Raw genomic sequence first — 18,155 nt, 5'->3', positions numbered from 1 at the left:
GCCTGGTGTCCACAGGCATATATGTGTGTGACCTTGGTTAGATTCAGGGATGAACATGATGAGCTCAGAGCACATTAAAAACAGTTGGGTGAATGCTGAGGATTAATGCTGGGAGGTGTGTTGTTACATGTTGTTTAGATAAAGTGTGTGTAAAAATACAGGCACTGTTTGTCTATACCCTTAGAGTTGATCCAGTCTCCCACCCAATTCATAAACCCTCTTTAAAGCATCCCTGATAGATAAAGCCATGAGTAATGTGTGGACTCTTTTTTTTTTTTAAGACTTTTTTTTTATTTATTTGACAGACAGAGATCACAAGTAGGCAGAGACGCAGGCAGAGAGAGAGAGAGGAAAGGAAGCAGGCTCCCCGCTGAGCAGAGAGCCCAATGTGGGGCTCGATCCCAGGACTCTGGGATCATGACCTGAGCTGAAGGCAGGTCATGGCACCTCGCACTGCTGTATGGACTCTTTTTAGGCAAAATTTTTTCACAGATCCTTAATGTTTATTTAAATGAGTTTGGTTATGTTACTTAAATATGCTCAAACATCCACTGTACATAAAGTCCTTTGATTATAACTGTGGTACAACCATAACTAAAAGACATGCACAAAATAAATTCACTCAACATTAAAAAAAGCAATAAATTCAAATTCACATCATTAATTCGATACGACATATGCTATTTTGCTGAACTCAGTTGAAACTCTCAGGATGGGTATGATGCGAAGACGTGTAATTTAGGTTTTCTTGAGTTTAGTAAGGCTGATCAGGTATGCCCCACGGGGTAAGTCAGTTCAACCGTCACTTTCTAAGTTCTAATTACTACAAAATTAGGATGTCACTTTGCCCTTCACCCGGTACAGGACATCATTTATGTGTTAATTCCTTCTGTGTTCTTTCTCTGCTACCAGTTGCCGATAAAATAATACTACTTTGGTCCACTGTGTTTATATTTTTTAATGTATTTTCAATTTTTTAAAAAGTAATCTCTACATCCACCTGGGTATCGAACTTACAACCCTAAGATCAAGAGCCGCATGCCTTACTGACGGAGCCAGCCAGGCGCTCCAGGGTCCAATGTATCTATAAAAACAAGGCAAATGAGAAAACTGCATTTGCTGAGTTGTATTTTCTTATTTAAAAATGTCAAGGATTATTTTCATAACGCAATTTGCAGAACTGAGCACTTCTCGTAGATAACGCGTAGATTCCCCCCAGCATGTATCTGTAAACCTGTAAGCGTCCAAAGATCCCAGATGGAGAAGAATCCAGAGAGCTCATTTTATTTGTTCGTTCATTCATTCATTCACAATTAATTAATGAGAGCTCATTTTATTTATTTATTTATTTATTTGTTTATTAATGAGAGCCAGGGGAGGGGAGAGAGAGAATCCTAAGCGGTCTCTGTGTCCACTGTGGAGTCAGTTTCACAACCCTGAGATGACCAGAGCTGAAATCAAGAGTTGGATGCTTAACCACTGAGCCACCTGGGTGTCCCCAGCTAGTTCATTATTGGTCACTGGATGGCAGATACACTGATTTTCCATTATCAGACATTGATAATCAGTCTTTCTTTCTGAGCCTGTGCTGGGCTCCAAGGCATTCACTACATAATCAGAGTCAATCCTTCAGAGTTCTGGTTAAATCCTATTTGCCTAGTAGGTGGGAGAGACTAGATTATGGGGAATTTTTCATTCTAGCTTTAGGGGTTCAGTCTTATTAAGAAGCAGTGGGAATATTTTGCGAAGACAGTGCTAGTGGGGTTACTTAAGTGGTGGTACCTGGGATGGTAAGAAGGGTTAAAAAGTGGAAAGAGGCTGTTCCTTTGTTCACTCATTCATTTGTCAGTACTGGAGTGCCCACTGTGGTTGGTGGGGTCTGTGTGCAGGGGGGGGAGGTGAAGACATGGTGTTTCAAAGGTCTTATTAATTTGTTCATCAAATACTTACTGAGTCCAGGTTAGGGCGGACATTGGGGATTATAATAGTGAGCAAGCAAAATACCGTCTCCTCATAGATTTTAGGATTTAATGGAGAAGATATTCCTTTGTCAAGTAAGGACAGATTTTAATGAATATTACAAAAGGGGAAGCAGCTGCCGCTCTGGAAATGAATGGTAGGGAGTCCTGCCATTCATACCATGGCGAGGGGATGCCATTTGAGGGTATGAGGTTCAGCAAGGGGACAAAGAGGGTGGTTTGAGTTGAGGCATTCACAAGCATCAGATTGTAGAGACAGGATTTGGGACTTGATCTTAAGGACAATGGAGAGTCAGGAAGGGGTTGAAGTAGGGGAGATTTGCGTCTTAAAAGGATGCCTGTAGGTCCAGAGTGGTGGATAGAACTGAGGGGGAGGTGGCGGTAGTAGTCCAGGAGATGTGATGATGGCCTCGACACTGGGGTGCTCGCAAGAGGGAGGCAGGGAGGCGAGCAGATCAATTCTCAGAGCTAGAAATGACCAAACTGAGTGAATGCATGATCCCCAGCTTTCAGACTTGAGCCATTTCAAGGTGTCCTGCATTAAGAGGGGGAGCACTGGCGGGAGCACATGCCTCAGTGTCAGGAGATGCTGAGTGTGAGGTGCCTGTGAGGCATTTCAGTGGAGATGGTCTGGCACACAGTTGTTTGTATGGCCCTGAAGACCTAAAAGGATCTCCCGTTAAAGAGGGAAGTCTAGGCTAGTGATAGAAATGTGGGAACCGTTGGTGTGTGGTTGTGGTAGTAGAGTCAGCTGCCTAGGAAGAATTTCTAGAGCCTATCTTGCAAATTGGTGACCTGTATTCTAATTTGGTCCTTATGAGGGGGGCAGGGTATGCCTGAATGTGTTTATTTGCTTTTAATTAGGACCAACAGTGAATATTGGCATTTTATTTATTTATTTATTTATTTATTAGATTTTATTTATTTATTTGAGAGAGAGACGGTGAGAGAGAGCATGAGAGGGGAGAAGGTCAGAGGGAGAAGCAGACTCCCCGTGGAGCCGGGAGCCCGTTGTGGGACTTGATCCCAGGCCTCCGGGATCATGACCTGAGCCGAAGGCAGTTGCTTAACCAGCTGAGCCACCCCGGTGCCCAAATACTGGGATTTTATATTAAAGTTTGGATTCTGGCTTCTTTTGAAAAATGAAATCATCTAACAACACTCACTCCCATTTCCGCATGGTAGCAGTTGCCTGGAGCTCCCATAGTGGCTCCCCCCCACCCCGGAAAGTGCATGTATGTGTTCAGTTTGCCTCAGACCCCACCGCTCCCTGTAGTGTTCCTCACAGTGGTTCCAGGGGCTTCCCTTGCTTCTCTTCTGCACTTGGCACCTGTGGACATTTGAGTTCGTGAGCCGTGCTTCAGAGCGAAATGTGGAGAGGGCCCAGAGAAGCCCGGGGAGCTCCACCATGGAACGGGGAGGCAGAGGAAGGGAGCCAGCAAGAAAGACCAAAGAGCAACCAGAGAGGGAAAGGAGAGCATGTCCAGCAGCTAGGCCCAATGCTGCAGACTCGTCTGACAGGTTAAGGACGTGTCCGTTGGTCTAGTAAAGTGGAGGCCGTTGGTATCTGGGTGAGAGCCCCTGGGATCCCAGTGACCTGGTGGGGATGGAGGTTGCGAGGCAGCCAGGACCAAATGGAAGGAGAGACAGGATTGGGAGCTTGTTCTAGAAGTTCAACTTTGAAGAACAACTTGTAGTTTTGAGAAACCATGGCGTAAACACAGCACATCGGCCTGGAGCATTCAACTAGCTTGAATATTTGGGGAGAATCATTTTTATATTAAAACAAACAAATAATTGATGTGTTCTGTAGCAGGAAGACCTCTAAGAGAGGAGAGAAGAGGGGCGCCTCACTCGGTGAAGTGTCTGCCTTCGGCTCAGGTCATGATCCCAGACTGCTGGGATGGAGCCCCACATCGGGCTCCCTGCTCAGTGGGGTGTCTGCTTCTCCCACTGCCCCTCCCCCCTGCTTCTGCACACATGCGCTCTCTGTGACAAATAAATAAATAAAATCTTTTTAAAAAAAGAAAGGCGAAAAGATTAGACATATTGGATTTGGGCTAAATATTGAGTGCCGTCTCTTTGCCAGATGCTGTCCTTGACTCCTTTACATCCATTTTCTCCTGTGGTTTTCATGCTGCCCCTAGGGAATGTGTATCTAGATTACTCGTCAGTTTGCAAATGAGTAAACTGAGGCTGAAGAGGTACGGTTGCATGGCTGATTATTGGCAGAGCTGGGGTTTGAGTATGGCTGTGCCCTTGCATGTCTGTGTACTTGACTGCTTTTATTCCCCCCCCCCCAGGATATCTACTGATCCCAGCAGCATCTGTTGAAGACACTTTCCCCATTGCATTGCTGTGATACTTTTGTCAAAAATCAATTGGGCCAGATGTTGTGTGGGTCTATTTTTGGACTCTCTCTTCTTTCCTGTTGATCCCCATGTCTCTGTGACAGTTGCTCCTGCTTGAATTACTGTAGCTTTAGAGTAAGTCTGGAAGAAAGATAGCAGCCTTCCAACTTTGCTGTTTTTTTAAAAATTGCTTTGACTACTGTAGGTCAGTTTTAGGATGATCTTGTCAGTTTCTATAAAAAGGCCTGCTGGGATTTTTGTTTGGGATTGGCCACTGTGAGACTTTTTATCTTATTTTTTAAATTATCTTTTAAAGGTTTTTTATTTTTATTTATTTGACAGAGAGAGAGAGGGAGCACAAGCAGGGGGAGCTGCAGAGGGACGGAGAAGCAGGCTCCCCACTGAGCAGGGAGCCCGATGCGGGGCTCAATCCCATGACCCTGGGATCATGACCGGAGCCGAAGGCAGAGGCTCAACCATCTGTGCCACCCAGGCGCCCTTGTGAGACTTTTTAAAAAGGGAGTTAGTGAGGCTTGGATTTCATTTCATACAGACATTAAAGGACATTCCACTGAAGTGTGTGGCTACAGGCTAGAGGTTGCTAAGTTAAGTTCCAGCATGAGGCATGTAGGGAAAAGGAGTGAGTAGATGGTAGCCAATCTCAGGCCGCGGTGGAGGAATAATAGGGTGCAGTGAGGTCTTGGGCAAATGGTAGCTCAGGCTGTGTGCGGGGGCAGGGTGGGGGGGCAGCTGCTTCTCAGCTCCACGCGTTGTTGCCACGCGGGGCAAGTCCTGCTTGATCTTGCCGTCAAGAGATGTTGGAAATCCAGGTTTTTATACAGTCTTTCAATCCAGAATGACATTTTAAAGCATTGAGTGGGTCAGTATCATATTTATGGGTCAAACAGAACTCTCTAAATGTGGTCCCTGGTGTGCCAACCCATCATCTCCACTTAGGCTACTCATTCTTCGGTGCCCATTTTGCTCATCAGGAAGCAGGATGGTGTTGAAGACAAGTCTCTAAGGTTCTTTCCAATTCATCGATTCTAGATTTCAAAAGAGGAGGATATCACAGTTACTCAAGGGTTTAGGAGCTAGCGGCGAGTATCAACAATGATGATGATACTTCGAGAAGTTGTCCACAGCTTTCCATTTTACACCCCACTGTCCTGTCTTTTCTCTCTTTTAATCCTTACGTTGTCTTTGTGGAGTAGACGGCAGAGTAATTTCCCCAGCTACGTGGGAGCTTCAAGACACACAGGCAGGTCTTCCGGCTCTGAGTGCAGGACTCTTCTCCTCAAAACACAGCAGTCTCTGAAGACGGAAGACTCTAGAATAGGCATTTGGGGAGGGAGAGCAGGTATGGGAGATGGTGGGAGGGCCTTAGGCTCAGGTGAAGGCAGGTGTCCCGCTAGATTGAGAACTTGGTTGAACTTGGTTGAACTGTCAAGGCTTTTGGGTAAAAGTTGAAGCCTTTGTGAGAACTCTGTAAAGGCAGGGACCTTAGCATGTGTTCATCTTAGTAAGACAACACCTGGCACAGTACCTAACATACACGGTTAAATGTTTTTGTTTTTTTAAGAATTATTTATTTGTTTGTTTGACAGAGAGAGAGAGCGCGCACAAGTAGGCAGAGTGGGAAGCAGAGGGAGAGGGAGAAGCAGGCTCTCCACTGAGCAGAGAGCCCCATGCGGGGCTTGATCCCAGGAACCTGGGATCAGGACCTGAGCTGAAGGCAGCCGCTCAACTGATTGAGCCAGCCCGGCACCCCACAGTTAAATGTTTTATATAAGTGACTAAATGGATGGATTGATGGAAGAAGGAATCAAAGGCTTGAGATCAAGGGGGCCAAGAATCTTGTCTAGAGAATTTCAAGGACGGAGAGTCAAATGCTTCTGGTAAGTGCTTTAAGAGTGTTAACATCAAAAGCTCAGACTTCATTGTTGTAATTCAGCTGATAGATGGAAAAGGCTCGCTCTGTCCTCCTTCTCATATTTGACTCTTGGATCTGGGTTCTGATGAATAGTTTATAGCTGCCTCCCAGGACAGTATGTTTGGGAAATGAAATCCTGTGGGTACAAGGAAGTTAAGGCCACCAAGGGGTTTTGTATGCCTTTAAAACCTCCAGCCAGATATAGGCTCTTATCTTTTGGAGATGCGTATGGAAATGTGGAATGATACATTGTCTGGATTTCTTTCGGTGGGGTGCCGTGGGCCGTCAAGGGGTAAGGATGAATCAGGACTGGACATGAGATCATCGTGGAAGCTGGAAGCTGTTAGATGGGGTTTCAGTGTATTCATCTCTATTTTGTATATATTTGAATTTTTCATAGTAAATAAAAAAATTAATAAAATCGGCATAGGCCCAGCAATGCTTTTGGTCAACCAAACTTCATTTTTCTCTGAGCTTGTAAATAGTGTGATCACTGAAAGAAATGGGGGGGGGGGGCACGACTGGGTGGCTCAGTTGGTTAAGCCTCTGCCTTCGGCTCACATCATAATCCTGGGGTCCTGGAATCGAGCCCCATGCCGGGCTCCCTGCTCAGTGGGGAGTCGGCCTCTCCCTCTCCCTCTGTTCTTCCTCCCTGCTGTGTTCTCTCTCTCAAATAAATAAATAAATCTTAAAAAAGAGAGAAATGGAACAAAGGAAAGGATCGTGGCAGATGTAAGAATGATGTGTGTGTGTATTTAAGAGAGGGAAGGGTTGGGGAGGTGGGTGGGAGGGTAGAGGGAAAGCCAGAGAGATAATCTTAAGCAGCCTTCGTGCCCAGTGCGGAGACGATCTCACAACCCTGAGATTATGACCTGAGCCAAAATCAGGAGTCGAATACTTAACCAGCTGAGGCCTCCAGGGACCGAAGAATATGGGTTTTGAGGTAGCCATAGCTTGGTCTCCTCCAGCCGTGTGACCTTGGGCAAATGTTGAGCTTCCTTAAGTCTGGGTCTCTAGGTCTGTAAAGGCAGGATGATATGGTCTCCCTTGGTGGTCGTGGTGAAGGTTAGGGATGAAACGGGCAGAGCCTCTGAGGACAGCATCTGGCTCATCTCAGGGGCTTCTATTGGTAGCTTTTATTATTATTAGACAAAGGGTCTAATAATGAAAGACTTCAGGATTCCCATCGCCTCTTCCTTCCCCACGTGAATATAAGTGCCAGGAGTTACGTAACCACAGAGAACTCTCAAAGACCAAATCGGACCACTTGGGGGTTTACAAGAACTGTAACCAGTTTATTGCCTTTTGAAAAATGAAGCAAGGAAGAACTTACAGAAGAAAGGCACCTAAAAGCAGTGGGATGCCATCTGATACTTGTTGAGTTAGCCTCCTCCTTTCTCCAGTTAAGGGTGATAGTCAGTGTTAGTGAGAGTTCTCTCCTGAAACTGTTTTCTCATATATACTTAGTATACCCGCTGGGATCACATATTGAGAGCCATCGAAAGGCCTGGATGCGGAGACTCCGTAATCACACTTTGGAATGTGTTCTTAGGAAATAATTCGGAAAACAAAATGTTATATAGCCATTAAAGATGATTAATACCGTAGGAAAGAGTTAAGATGCAAGGCTGCGAGATCACACCCAAGTTGTGATTACTGTCCTGCAGGTGTTACACACACGTGTGAGCGGAGACTGGACGGGCACCACGGAAGGGAGCGCGGTTCCTGTGTTAGTGTCATAGAGAATGGCTTAGTTTTCCTTTAAGAGACTCTTTTACTGCTGTTAGAGGTTGTGCCCACCTATACACGCACACCCAGAGACCTTGCAAAGACCTCACTGTCACCGCGCCTGGGACATTTGGAACATGGGTAAATTCTTTCCAAAAATAGACTAGTCAGTCACAAATCAGAAGGCACCGGAAACCTGTAGGTTTTTGGTAGAAAAGAAACTGAAACCAAGACTTTCACTCCTGAACCGTTTTGCTACAAAGTACCCATACTTCAGTGCCTCCCTCAGATCTTTGCTGTCATCTCTCAACCGTCTGGAAATCTCTTTGTTTCCAGGTCCAGTTTCAGAAGCTTCAGCAGCTGCGTCTCACACAGTACCACGGCGGGTCCTTACCGAACGTGAGCCAGCTTCGGGGCAGCACCGCGGAGTTCCAGGTACCTCCAGAATTCTCTCTCCAGGCCCAGTTGAGTGTGGAAGGATAGGCAGCCGTTGTCCTCAGAAAGATGGGATCTTGAAGGGTAAACTGGGCCTAAGTACCGTTCGGAGTTCTTCTGGGAAAGCCCATCATTCCGTCTCCTAGTTTCTACATCTTGACCTAGTGTACCTCACGGGCCGGCTAGGGCGGCACTGTCCAGGAGAAATATACCGTGAGTCACGTATGTAATCAGAATTCTCTAGTAGCCAGAGTAAAGACGAAGAAACAGGTGCAGTTGATTTTAATATTATTCAAATAATTTAAGTTATTATTTATCCCTGTAGATCCAGAATATTATCAGTTCATTGTATAATCAGTATAACAAACACAAATGCGGTATTTCGCGTTCTTTTTGAAACTTGTACTAAGCCTGAAATCTGGTGCACATTGTACACTTAGAGCTCGTCGCGGTTGAGACCAATCTTATTTCAGTACCTTCATGTGTCGGTCTCTACCATATTGGACAGTGCAGATCTAAGGCTTGGATACGTGGCCTCTTGCATTTAGGTTAGTACCTTAATCGTTTGTATCATTGAAGGACTTTGTTCAAAATAACATGGAATCGATATTTCAGACAATGGTATAGGATATTGTTGTTAAGATCCAAATTAGACAACCCAGTCTCTGAAAAATAAGGTGCCTCTCATAGTTCTAATTAAGCAATTGAAGATTTGGTGTTGAGGTTGGGAACTTCAAGACAAGGTATAAGTTGGTTTATTTGGATGGCTGTCCATGCTAAAAGCACTGTCTTCTTTCTTTGCTGTAAAAGCTGGGTTCACTTGTTTGATGATGGTCCCATAAAGCAAAAGTATTATTTAAAATAGAGACTTCCATTTGAGAGAGCTAACAGGGGCTCTTAAATATAATGGTTATTAGAAAAGGGAAAATATGAACATTCTTATACCTGTTACATTGGATCTTGTCTTTCCTACGTTGATGTTGGAATCTCACCGTGCGGCTGCCAGTATCAGAGCCCTTCCTCGGTAGACCAGATGATCTTCTGCATTGGCCTATCGGATCATTCAGTATCCAGATAAAGCAGGTCTCTGCTTTATGCTGCATTTCATGCTTCTGAAAACCGAACACTGCCAGCATGTGTTGTGTTTGAGATCCTGACTTTGTGGTACTTGGTAGTCAACTTCAGAGGACTGTAGGTAGAACTTACTATCCTGCCCCTGTCCTGTTGCAGTGGGGAGTGGGGATAGAATGAACTAATAGCCCTTGACCTTCCCAGGATTCTTTCTATGAATACTTTGTTTTTTTTTTTACCTCCTTTTTTTTTTTTTAAAGATTTTATTTATTTATTTGAGAAAGAGCATGAGCACCAACAGGAGGAGAGAAAGAAGCAGACTCCTTGCTGAGCAGGGAGCCTGATGCGGGCCTTGATCCTAGGACCCTGAGATCATGACCAGAGCTGAAGGCAGACGCTTAACCAACTGAGCCACTCAGGCGCCCCTGAATACTTTTTTTTTTTTTTGCTTTGAAACAATCACAAACTTACAGAAAAATTGAAAGTTCAGTACAAATAACTTTTTCCCCCCTTGAGAAAATAAGTTGCTAACGTGCCGCTCTTTCACCTCCAAATATTTCACTGTGTATTTTCCTACAAGCAACAACGTTGTCCTTCATAACCCAAACAGAGCCATCAAAATCAGGAGGTTAACAGTGGAATGTTATTACCATCTGAGCCATGGGCGTTCGTGTGTGGTTTCACCGTGTGCCCACTGCCGTCTTCTGCCCCAAAAGGATCCAGTTCAGAATCACCTGTGTTTACTGTCCGTAGTCTCCTTCAGTCTAAAACGGTTTTTCAGTCTTTTGACATTAAAGAAATTATTTCTGACTTTTATGACCTTAGCCACTTATTTTATTTTATTTTTTTCAGTGTTCCAAGATTCATTGTTTATGCACCACACCCAGTGCTCTATGCAATACGTACCCTCCTTAATACCCATCAACAGGCTCACCCATTCCCCCATCCCTCTCCCCTCCAAAACCCTCAGTTTGTTTCTCAGAGTCCACAGTCTCTCATGGTTTGTCTCCGCCTCCGATTTCCCCCAACTCCCTTCTCCTCTCCTCCTAATGTCCTCCGTGTTATTCCTTATGCTCCACAAGTAACAGAAACCGTATGATAATTGACTTTCTCTGCCTGACTTATTTCACTCAGCATAATCTCCTCTAGTCCTGTCCATGTTGATACAAAAGTTGGGTATTCATCCTTTTTGGTGGCTGCGTAATATTCCATAGTGTATATGGACCACATTTTCTTTATCCATTCGTCTGTTGAAGGGCATCTCAGCTCTTTCCATGGTTTGGTGACTGGGGCCATTGCTGCTGTGAACATTGGAGTACAGATGGCCCTTCTGTTCACTACATCTGCCACTTTTGAAGAGCACCAATCGGGCATTTTGTAGAATATCCCTCAGTTGGGGTTTGTCTGATGCTTCTTCATGATTTGATTCAGATTTGTGTCTTTGGCAGGAAGAGCACAGAATGACGCTGTTGTGTCCCCGTAAGTGGATGACTTTCTTTTGTCCTGTTACCAGTGGTGCTCACTTCTATTGGTTACTGGTGTGTGTCAGGCCTCTTCATGTTGAAGACACTCGTCCCCTTTGTAGCTAACAGCTGTTCTGTGAGGAGATACTCCATCCTGACCCTCATCAGACTTTCATGCATCCTTATATTTATTTCTGTCTATCAGGTTTTGTGGCTTCTGATTTTATTCAGTGGGTTATAATCTGGAACTAGTATTGTGATTTTGGTGCTCATATTATCTTTGCTTTTTTTTTTTAAGTAAACTTTTTTGAGGTATAATTTACCAACAAGACAACTGACATTTTTGTTTAAAGATTTACTTATGTATTTATTGTTGGGGGGCAGAGAAAGAGAGAGAGGGTGCGCACCTCCTACACATGAGCAGGGGAGGGGCAGAGGGGCGGAGAATCTCCAGCAGAGACCCCTGCTGAGTGTGGAGCCTGATGAGGGTCTCGACCCCAGGACCTGAGCCAAAATCAAGAGTCAGATGTGCCCCTCAGATGACCTTTCTTAGGGGTACACTTCTATGTTGTATAATCACTGCCATAGTCAAGATACAGAACAGTTCCGTCATCCCCGTCCTGAAGTTCCTGTATGTCCCTTTGTAATCTTCCTCCACCCCCCACCTCCAGGCTCTGGAAACCACTGATCTGCAGCTTGGCCTACTCCAGTGCGCCCTATAAAGGGAATCGTAAGTGTGTATTCTTTGGAGATCTTCCTTCGTTAGTATATCGCATCTGAGAGGCCTTGGGGTTGCTGCATGTGTTCGTTTCCTAAAGCTGCCCTAGCAAAGTGCCATAAACTAACAGGCTTACAACTGCAGAAATTCGTTCTCTCTGTCCTGAGGCTGGAAGGCTGAGATCCAGGTGTCGGTAGGACGGTGCCATCTGGAGGCTCTAGGGAAGAACCCTTCCTTGCCTCTCCCTAGCTTCTGTTGGTTGTTGCCAGTCCTCGGCGCCCCAGGCTTGTGGCTCCCTCCCTCCAGCCTCTGCCTCCATTCAGCAGGACCTTCTCTCCTGTGTTTCTGTGTCCAGAGCTCTCCCCGTCTTGTCCCTGAAAGCCACCAGTCCTTAGGTCGAGGGCCCCCGCTAATCCCGTATGACCTCCTCTTAAGCTGATTACCTCTGTCCAGATTCTGTTTCTAAATAAGATCCCAGTCACAGGTGCTGGGGGCCAGGGGCTGGGGGCTCGCTGCATCGAGCACATTTATCTGTGGTTTATTCTTTTTTATTGCTGAGTAGTGCTCTGTAGTGGGGGGTACAGTCATTTCTTTACCCGTTCATCAGTTGATGGGCATTTGGATTGTTTCCACGCTTTGGCAGTCGTGATAAAGCCACTCTTGTATGGTTTTTGTGTAAATACTTAGTAGTGAAATGGCTGGATCACGTGCGTATCTTTAACTTTACGAGAAACTGCCGGTTGTTTTACGATGCGTCTGTACTGTTTAACCTCCGCACCAGCAGTATAGAAAGTTCCAGTGATTCTGCACGGCTCTTCATATCCCAGTATTTCAGGGTTTTGTTTTGTTTTGTTTTGTTTTAAGATTTATTTATTTATTTGACAGACAGAGATCACAAGTAGGCAGAGAGGCAGGCAGAGAGAGAGAGGAGGAAGCAGGCTCCCCGACGAGCGAAGAGCCCGATACGGGGCTTGATCCCAGGACCCTGGGACCATGACCTGAGCCAAAGGCAGAGGCTTTAACCCACTGAGCCACCCAGGTGCCCCATTTTTAACTGTGGCAAAATAACGTAACATAATATTTACCATCTTAACCATTTGTAAGCTTATAGTTCAGTGGTGTTAAGTATATTCACAGTGTTATGCAACTCTTCCATCTTACAAAACTGAAACTCTGTACCCTTTGGACAACAACTCCTGATGCCCTCCTCCCCCGTGGCCCCATGGCCACAGCTGTGCGTTCTGCGTCTGTGAGCTGATGACTCTAGGCACTGCACGTAAGTGGGCTCATGCGCTGCTTGTCTTCTCGAGACTGGCTCGTTTCACTTCGCGTCAGGGCCGCAAGACCCATCCATATTATGGAACGTGGCAGGATTTCCTTCTCGTTTAAGACGAAGAGTATTCCACGGAATGTATAGACCACATTTTGTCCTTTCACCCATCACGGATCCCCGGTCGGCTCCACCTGGCTCTTGTGAATGATGCCGCTACAGACGCAGGTGTGGAAACATCTAGAGATCCAGCTTTCCGTTCTTCGGGTGTGTGCTTAGAAGTGGCGTTGCTGGGTCATACGGTCACCCTACTTTAAATATTCGAGTACCGGCCGTACTGTTTGACACTGTGTCTGTGCCGCCGTCCGCTCCCCACAGCGGTGCGCGAGGGCTCGGGTTCGTGCCCATCCTCGCCAGCACCTGTCATCTTCTGTGTGTCTGTTGGTTTCATAGTAGTCGTCCGAATGGGTGCGAGGCGGTGGTGGCTCAGTTTAAAAGATTTCTGTTCCGGTGCACGTGTCATGCTGTCTTATTATGGTTTTCATTGGCGTTTCCCTAATGTCTAATGATGTTGGACATCTTCCTGTGTGATTATTACCTCCTCTCTTCTCCGGTGAGACGTCTGTTCAGAGCTTTTGCCCAGTGTTTTAAATGAGTTGTTCATTTTCCTGTTATGTTGTGAGAGTTCTTCATATTTTTTGGATGCCTTTCCTTTTCTTTTCATTTTCTTTTTTCTTAGACAGTGAGCATGCACGTACACGCGCAGCGCCATGGTTGTAGGGGAGGGGTAGAGGGCGAGAGAATCTTCTGCAGGCTCCAGTGCGGAGCCCGAGGCAGGGCTCTATCTCGTGACCCTGAGATCGTGAAATCTGAGCTGAAATCAAGAGTCGGGCGCCCAACGGACTGAGCCACCCAGGTGCCCTAGATGACATTTCTTTATCAGATATGTATTTTGCAAGATATTTTCTCCCTGTCTGTGGCTTATCTTCTCATTTTCTCAACAAAGTCTTGAAGAGCAGATGTTTTTAACTTCAGTGAGGCCCAGTTGATCAATTTTGTACTTTATGATTTGTGCCTTTCACGTCTTATCTAGAAGTTATTTGCGTAACTCAAGGTCACAAAGAAGTTTTTCCTGTGTGTTCTTTGGGAAGTTTTATAGTTTTAGGTGGTACACTTAGATAATTTCAAGTTCACTTTTTTTTATGTCATGCAAAGTACGGGTTGAGGACCATTTTCTTTGCATATGGGGGTTAAATTGTGCCAGCGCCATATATGAGAAGACTTTTCTTTCCTATTGAATTGCCTTCTCACCTTTGTTCAGAGTCAGCTGACCATGTATGTGTGGATCTGGTTTTGGACTCCATCTTCCGTTCCACTGATCTCCAGGTCTCTCGTTTTGCTAATACCACACTTGTTATCTATCTGCCTGAAAAAGATTTTATTTTTCAGTAATCTCTACACCCAACGTGGGGCTTGAACCCACAGCCCTGAGATCAAGAGTTGCATGCTTCACCGACTGAGCCAGCCTGGTGTCCCTAATACCACACATTTTTAGGAAGTTGAGGTATAATTGACATATAACGATATATTTGTTTCAGGCGGCCATGAAATATAATGATTCAATATCTGTATCTATTGCAAAATGATCACCACAAGAAGACTAGTTAACTTTTGTCACAGTTACCAAAAAACTGTTTTTCTTGTAATAAGAAGTTTTTAAGATCTACTCTCTTAGCAACCTTCAAGTAGGCAATACCATTTATTAAGTATAGTCACCATGCTTTTACATTATATTCTCACGACTTTTTTATTTTATAACTAGAAATTTATATCCCTTAGCCCCCTTTACCCATTTCATCTATCTCCCCCCGCCCAAGGTTCCATATATAAATGAGATCCTACTAACACCAAACTATCTTGAGTGCTGTCCCTTTATGGGAAGGCTTGGAATCAGGGAGTGAGAGTCCTCCAACTTGGTTCTTTTTGAAGTTGTGTGGCTCTAGTTCCTTTACTTATCCACACAATTGTAGAACCAGCTTGCTGATTTCTATGAAGAAAGCCTGCTGGGATTCTAGGTGGGGTGGTGTGGAATCCGTAGATCGGGTTGGGGAGAATTGACGTCTCGGTAATAATGAGTCTCCCAATCCATAAACGTGGTAGGAATTGGGATTCAAGGGAAGTTGCCTGTAATTTTTTATTTAAACACAGTCCTCTTCCTCTTAGGTTTATGGATCCCTTCGGAGTTTACCAAATACTTTCACATCTTGTTATTTTACTTGATCTTTACTACAACATTAGTTTGGTAACCACAGTACTGTTTTAATATTGGTTCAAGATCAATTTTCTATCCTAATGGAGGATCTCAAAGCACATTCTTCTCCTCTCACCCATTGGGCACTTGCACAGAGAGCAGGGCCTTATCAGATGAGTAAGCCAAAGCAAGCTTTTCAGGCTGCCTTCTGATAATCCTCCATGAGGGGTGGGTCATCAGTCAGGGGTGGCTAGGGTTACAGCCCTCCTGTCTCTAGGCAGGGCCCAGCATGTGTACATTGAAGACAGAGAGGAGGAAATGGCATTATCTTCTCTGAAAGCTAGGTCTGTGTCTTCAGGGACACGGGGGAGAGTGGACTGTTCTGCGGCATGTCCCAGCCTGCCTGAGAGCTCAGGCACCTGCTGGTTGTGTGGCCGCTACAGAGAGAGGGACAGAGGGCTGCTGTCTGTGTAGGGCTATCTGGGTGTGGTTCTAACTCTTCAGATCCTCCACGCGACCTACCTTGTCCTTTTGAATCCGATCGCTAACTCTAATGGCACTTTTTATATTTCTGATGACTGCATTTTAACAAAATTGCGTCATCTTGTTTATAACTGAGGGATTCTAAGTTCTAACTGATTTAGGGGACAGTCTGGTAGCCAAAGGGAGAAAGCCATGTTGCACAGCAGTAGAGGCGGGGAGGACCAGGTCCAGGCCAGTGATTTTCTCGAGGCCTGCTGGCAACCAGCGTCAGAGCAGATAATGAGACCTGGAGTCTGCGCAGTAGGTATGGGAGAAAACCAGAACTTAAAAATCAAGTCTGGTTCCTAGTTCAATTTTTATGGCTTTCCCTCCAAATTTTTATAAGATTCTTAAAAAAAAAAGAAGAAGAAGAAGAAGAAAGATTGGCAAAAGATCTATGAGTCAAATTCCAGTAAATGGAAAACATTATGGTAGCATTAATCCGAAAGTACCGTGGATAACAGCATTTATTGAGCAGGTGCTGTGAGCCAGACGCTTCATGACACTCTCTGCATAGATTACTTAATTTTCACAAAAACCCTCTGGGACTCTTAGTGCCAGGGGCCAGTCTCCTCATTTTTCTAGGACATTTTGCATTTCAAGATTTATTTCTGAGCACCTGGGAGGCCCAGTTGGTTAAGCGACCGCCTTCAACTCAGGTCAGGATCCCAGAGTCCCAGGATTGAGTCCGCATCGGGCTCCCAGCTCCATGGGGAGTCTGCTTCTCCCTCTGACCTTTTCCCCTCTCATGCTCTCTATCTCTCTCTCTCAAATAAATAAAGAAAATCTTAAAAAAAAAAAAAAAGAGAGAGATTTCTATGTTGCTTCAGCACATGAAACTCGAATCATGCCAGACAGTTGCCAGATCCACAGAAAACAGGTAATATCCCTGTTCCCATTTTGGCTCTTTTCTCTACCCCCAGCCCCGCCTTTTTTTTCCCTCTCTCTCTTTCTTAAGATTTTATCCATTTTTTGAGAGATGAGAGAGAGAGAGAGAGAGGCAGGCCAAGCAAGGGGAGGGGCCGAAGGAGAGGGAGAAGCAGACTCCCTGCTGAGCAGGGAACCTGATCACAGGGCTCAGTCCCAGGACCCTGGGGTCATAACCTGAGCAGAAGGCAGACGGTTAACTGACAGGGCCACCCAGGCGTCCCTTTGGCTCTTTTCTTTCAGTAGTTTCTACCAGGACCACAAATATTTTTAAGAAAATCAGCATCATATTTACTATATGTATGATTTCATATCTTGTTTTTTTACATCGTAAACATTTTCCCATATGTTCAAGTGGTCTTCAAAAGTATAATTTCTGGTGACTTAAGAATATTCTATCACGGATGTCCCTTAGTTTAACTGCCCCCAATCATTGGACATTGGGTTGTTTTTACTATTTATTTATTTATGGTGTGTGTGTGTGTGTGTGTGTGTGTGTATGTGTGTGTATAAATTGTGCACTAGGCCAAAGAAATTATCGGTAAATTAAAAATGAGAAATTGAATTCAAAGAAAATTGACAAAATTATAATCCATTATTTAAAAAATCAACTAATCAAACATTTAAATCCTTTAAAAAATTATTAGATATGTTGTCAATGGCAAGTTAGAATACGTAAAGGGAAAAAAAGGTCACATTTGTAATAGCTTAACAATATATATGTATATATGTAGAAAACATTTGTTTTACTTAAGAAACTTACAAGAACTGTACGAAAAGAATCCATAAAGCCTGAGAGACTATAAAGAGCTAAAAGGTAACCTTTACCTTGAAAATCTGATGGAAGCTGTGAGTCCCACCTGAGAAAAATATAGACACATGTGCACCTGGTCTCATTCATTTTCTTTTTTTAAAGATTTTATTTGTTTTGTTTTTACATATTTATATTTAAAGATGTATTTATTTATTTTTAGAGACAGTACAAGTGGGAGGAGGGGTGGGTGGGGAGAGGGAGAGAGATTCTCAGGCAGGTTCCCCGCTGAGCACAGAGCTCTTCTCAGGGCTCAGTTCCAGGACCCTGAGATCGTGACCTGAGCTGAAATCAAGTGCTGGCTGTTTGACCAACTGAGCCACCCAGGAGCCCCTCATTCACTTTCTTAAAGTTTTTCTTAGGGATAATTTCAAACATATTACATTCGTATTTGCATGTATTTTGATCCCACGTGAAGAATTGTTAGCCTAAGATGATTTACATTTATTTATAAGTTTTTATTAAATATAAAAAAATAACTTTCCTTATCTTCCTATGCCTGGTTTTCTGAATCTGTAAAAGGCATCCAAAGAAAATTGTGGACAGTGTTTCAGTAACTTAGTACAAGGTTGGCCAGGCAGAAAGGGAGTTATCTGAAATCTTTGCCTTTTCTCCCTTAATCCTCAAACAGCCTTTTAGCAGCTTTTGATACCTCCTCTGTCCTCAAGCAGAAAATCCAGTCCTGTACATATATAT

General features: G+C 44.5%; 1 protein-coding gene across 3 annotated transcripts in view; it reads left to right on the top strand.

Annotated features, from left to right (window-relative positions):
• Window positions 1-18,155, top strand: part of CRTC3 (CREB regulated transcription coactivator 3) — a 92,586-nt gene that overhangs the window by 1,909 nt on the left and 72,522 nt on the right. For all 3 annotated transcript variants that reach the window (XM_032836944.1, XM_032836945.1, XM_032836943.1), the window contains exon 2: window positions 8,328-8,426. In XM_032836944.1, coding sequence (XP_032692835.1) covers window positions 8,328-8,426 — 99 coding nt within the window. The remainder of the gene's footprint in view (window positions 1-8,327; window positions 8,427-18,155) is intronic.

Source organism: Lontra canadensis, unplaced genomic scaffold (genome assembly GCF_010015895.1).
Source record: "Lontra canadensis isolate GAN:19392208 unplaced genomic scaffold, GSC_riverotter_1.0 scaffold94, whole genome shotgun sequence".
NCBI lineage: Eukaryota > Metazoa > Chordata > Mammalia > Carnivora > Mustelidae > Lontra > Lontra canadensis.
The sequence above is the reverse complement of the archived record's forward strand: the minus strand, read 5'-3'. Positions and strand labels throughout refer to the sequence as shown.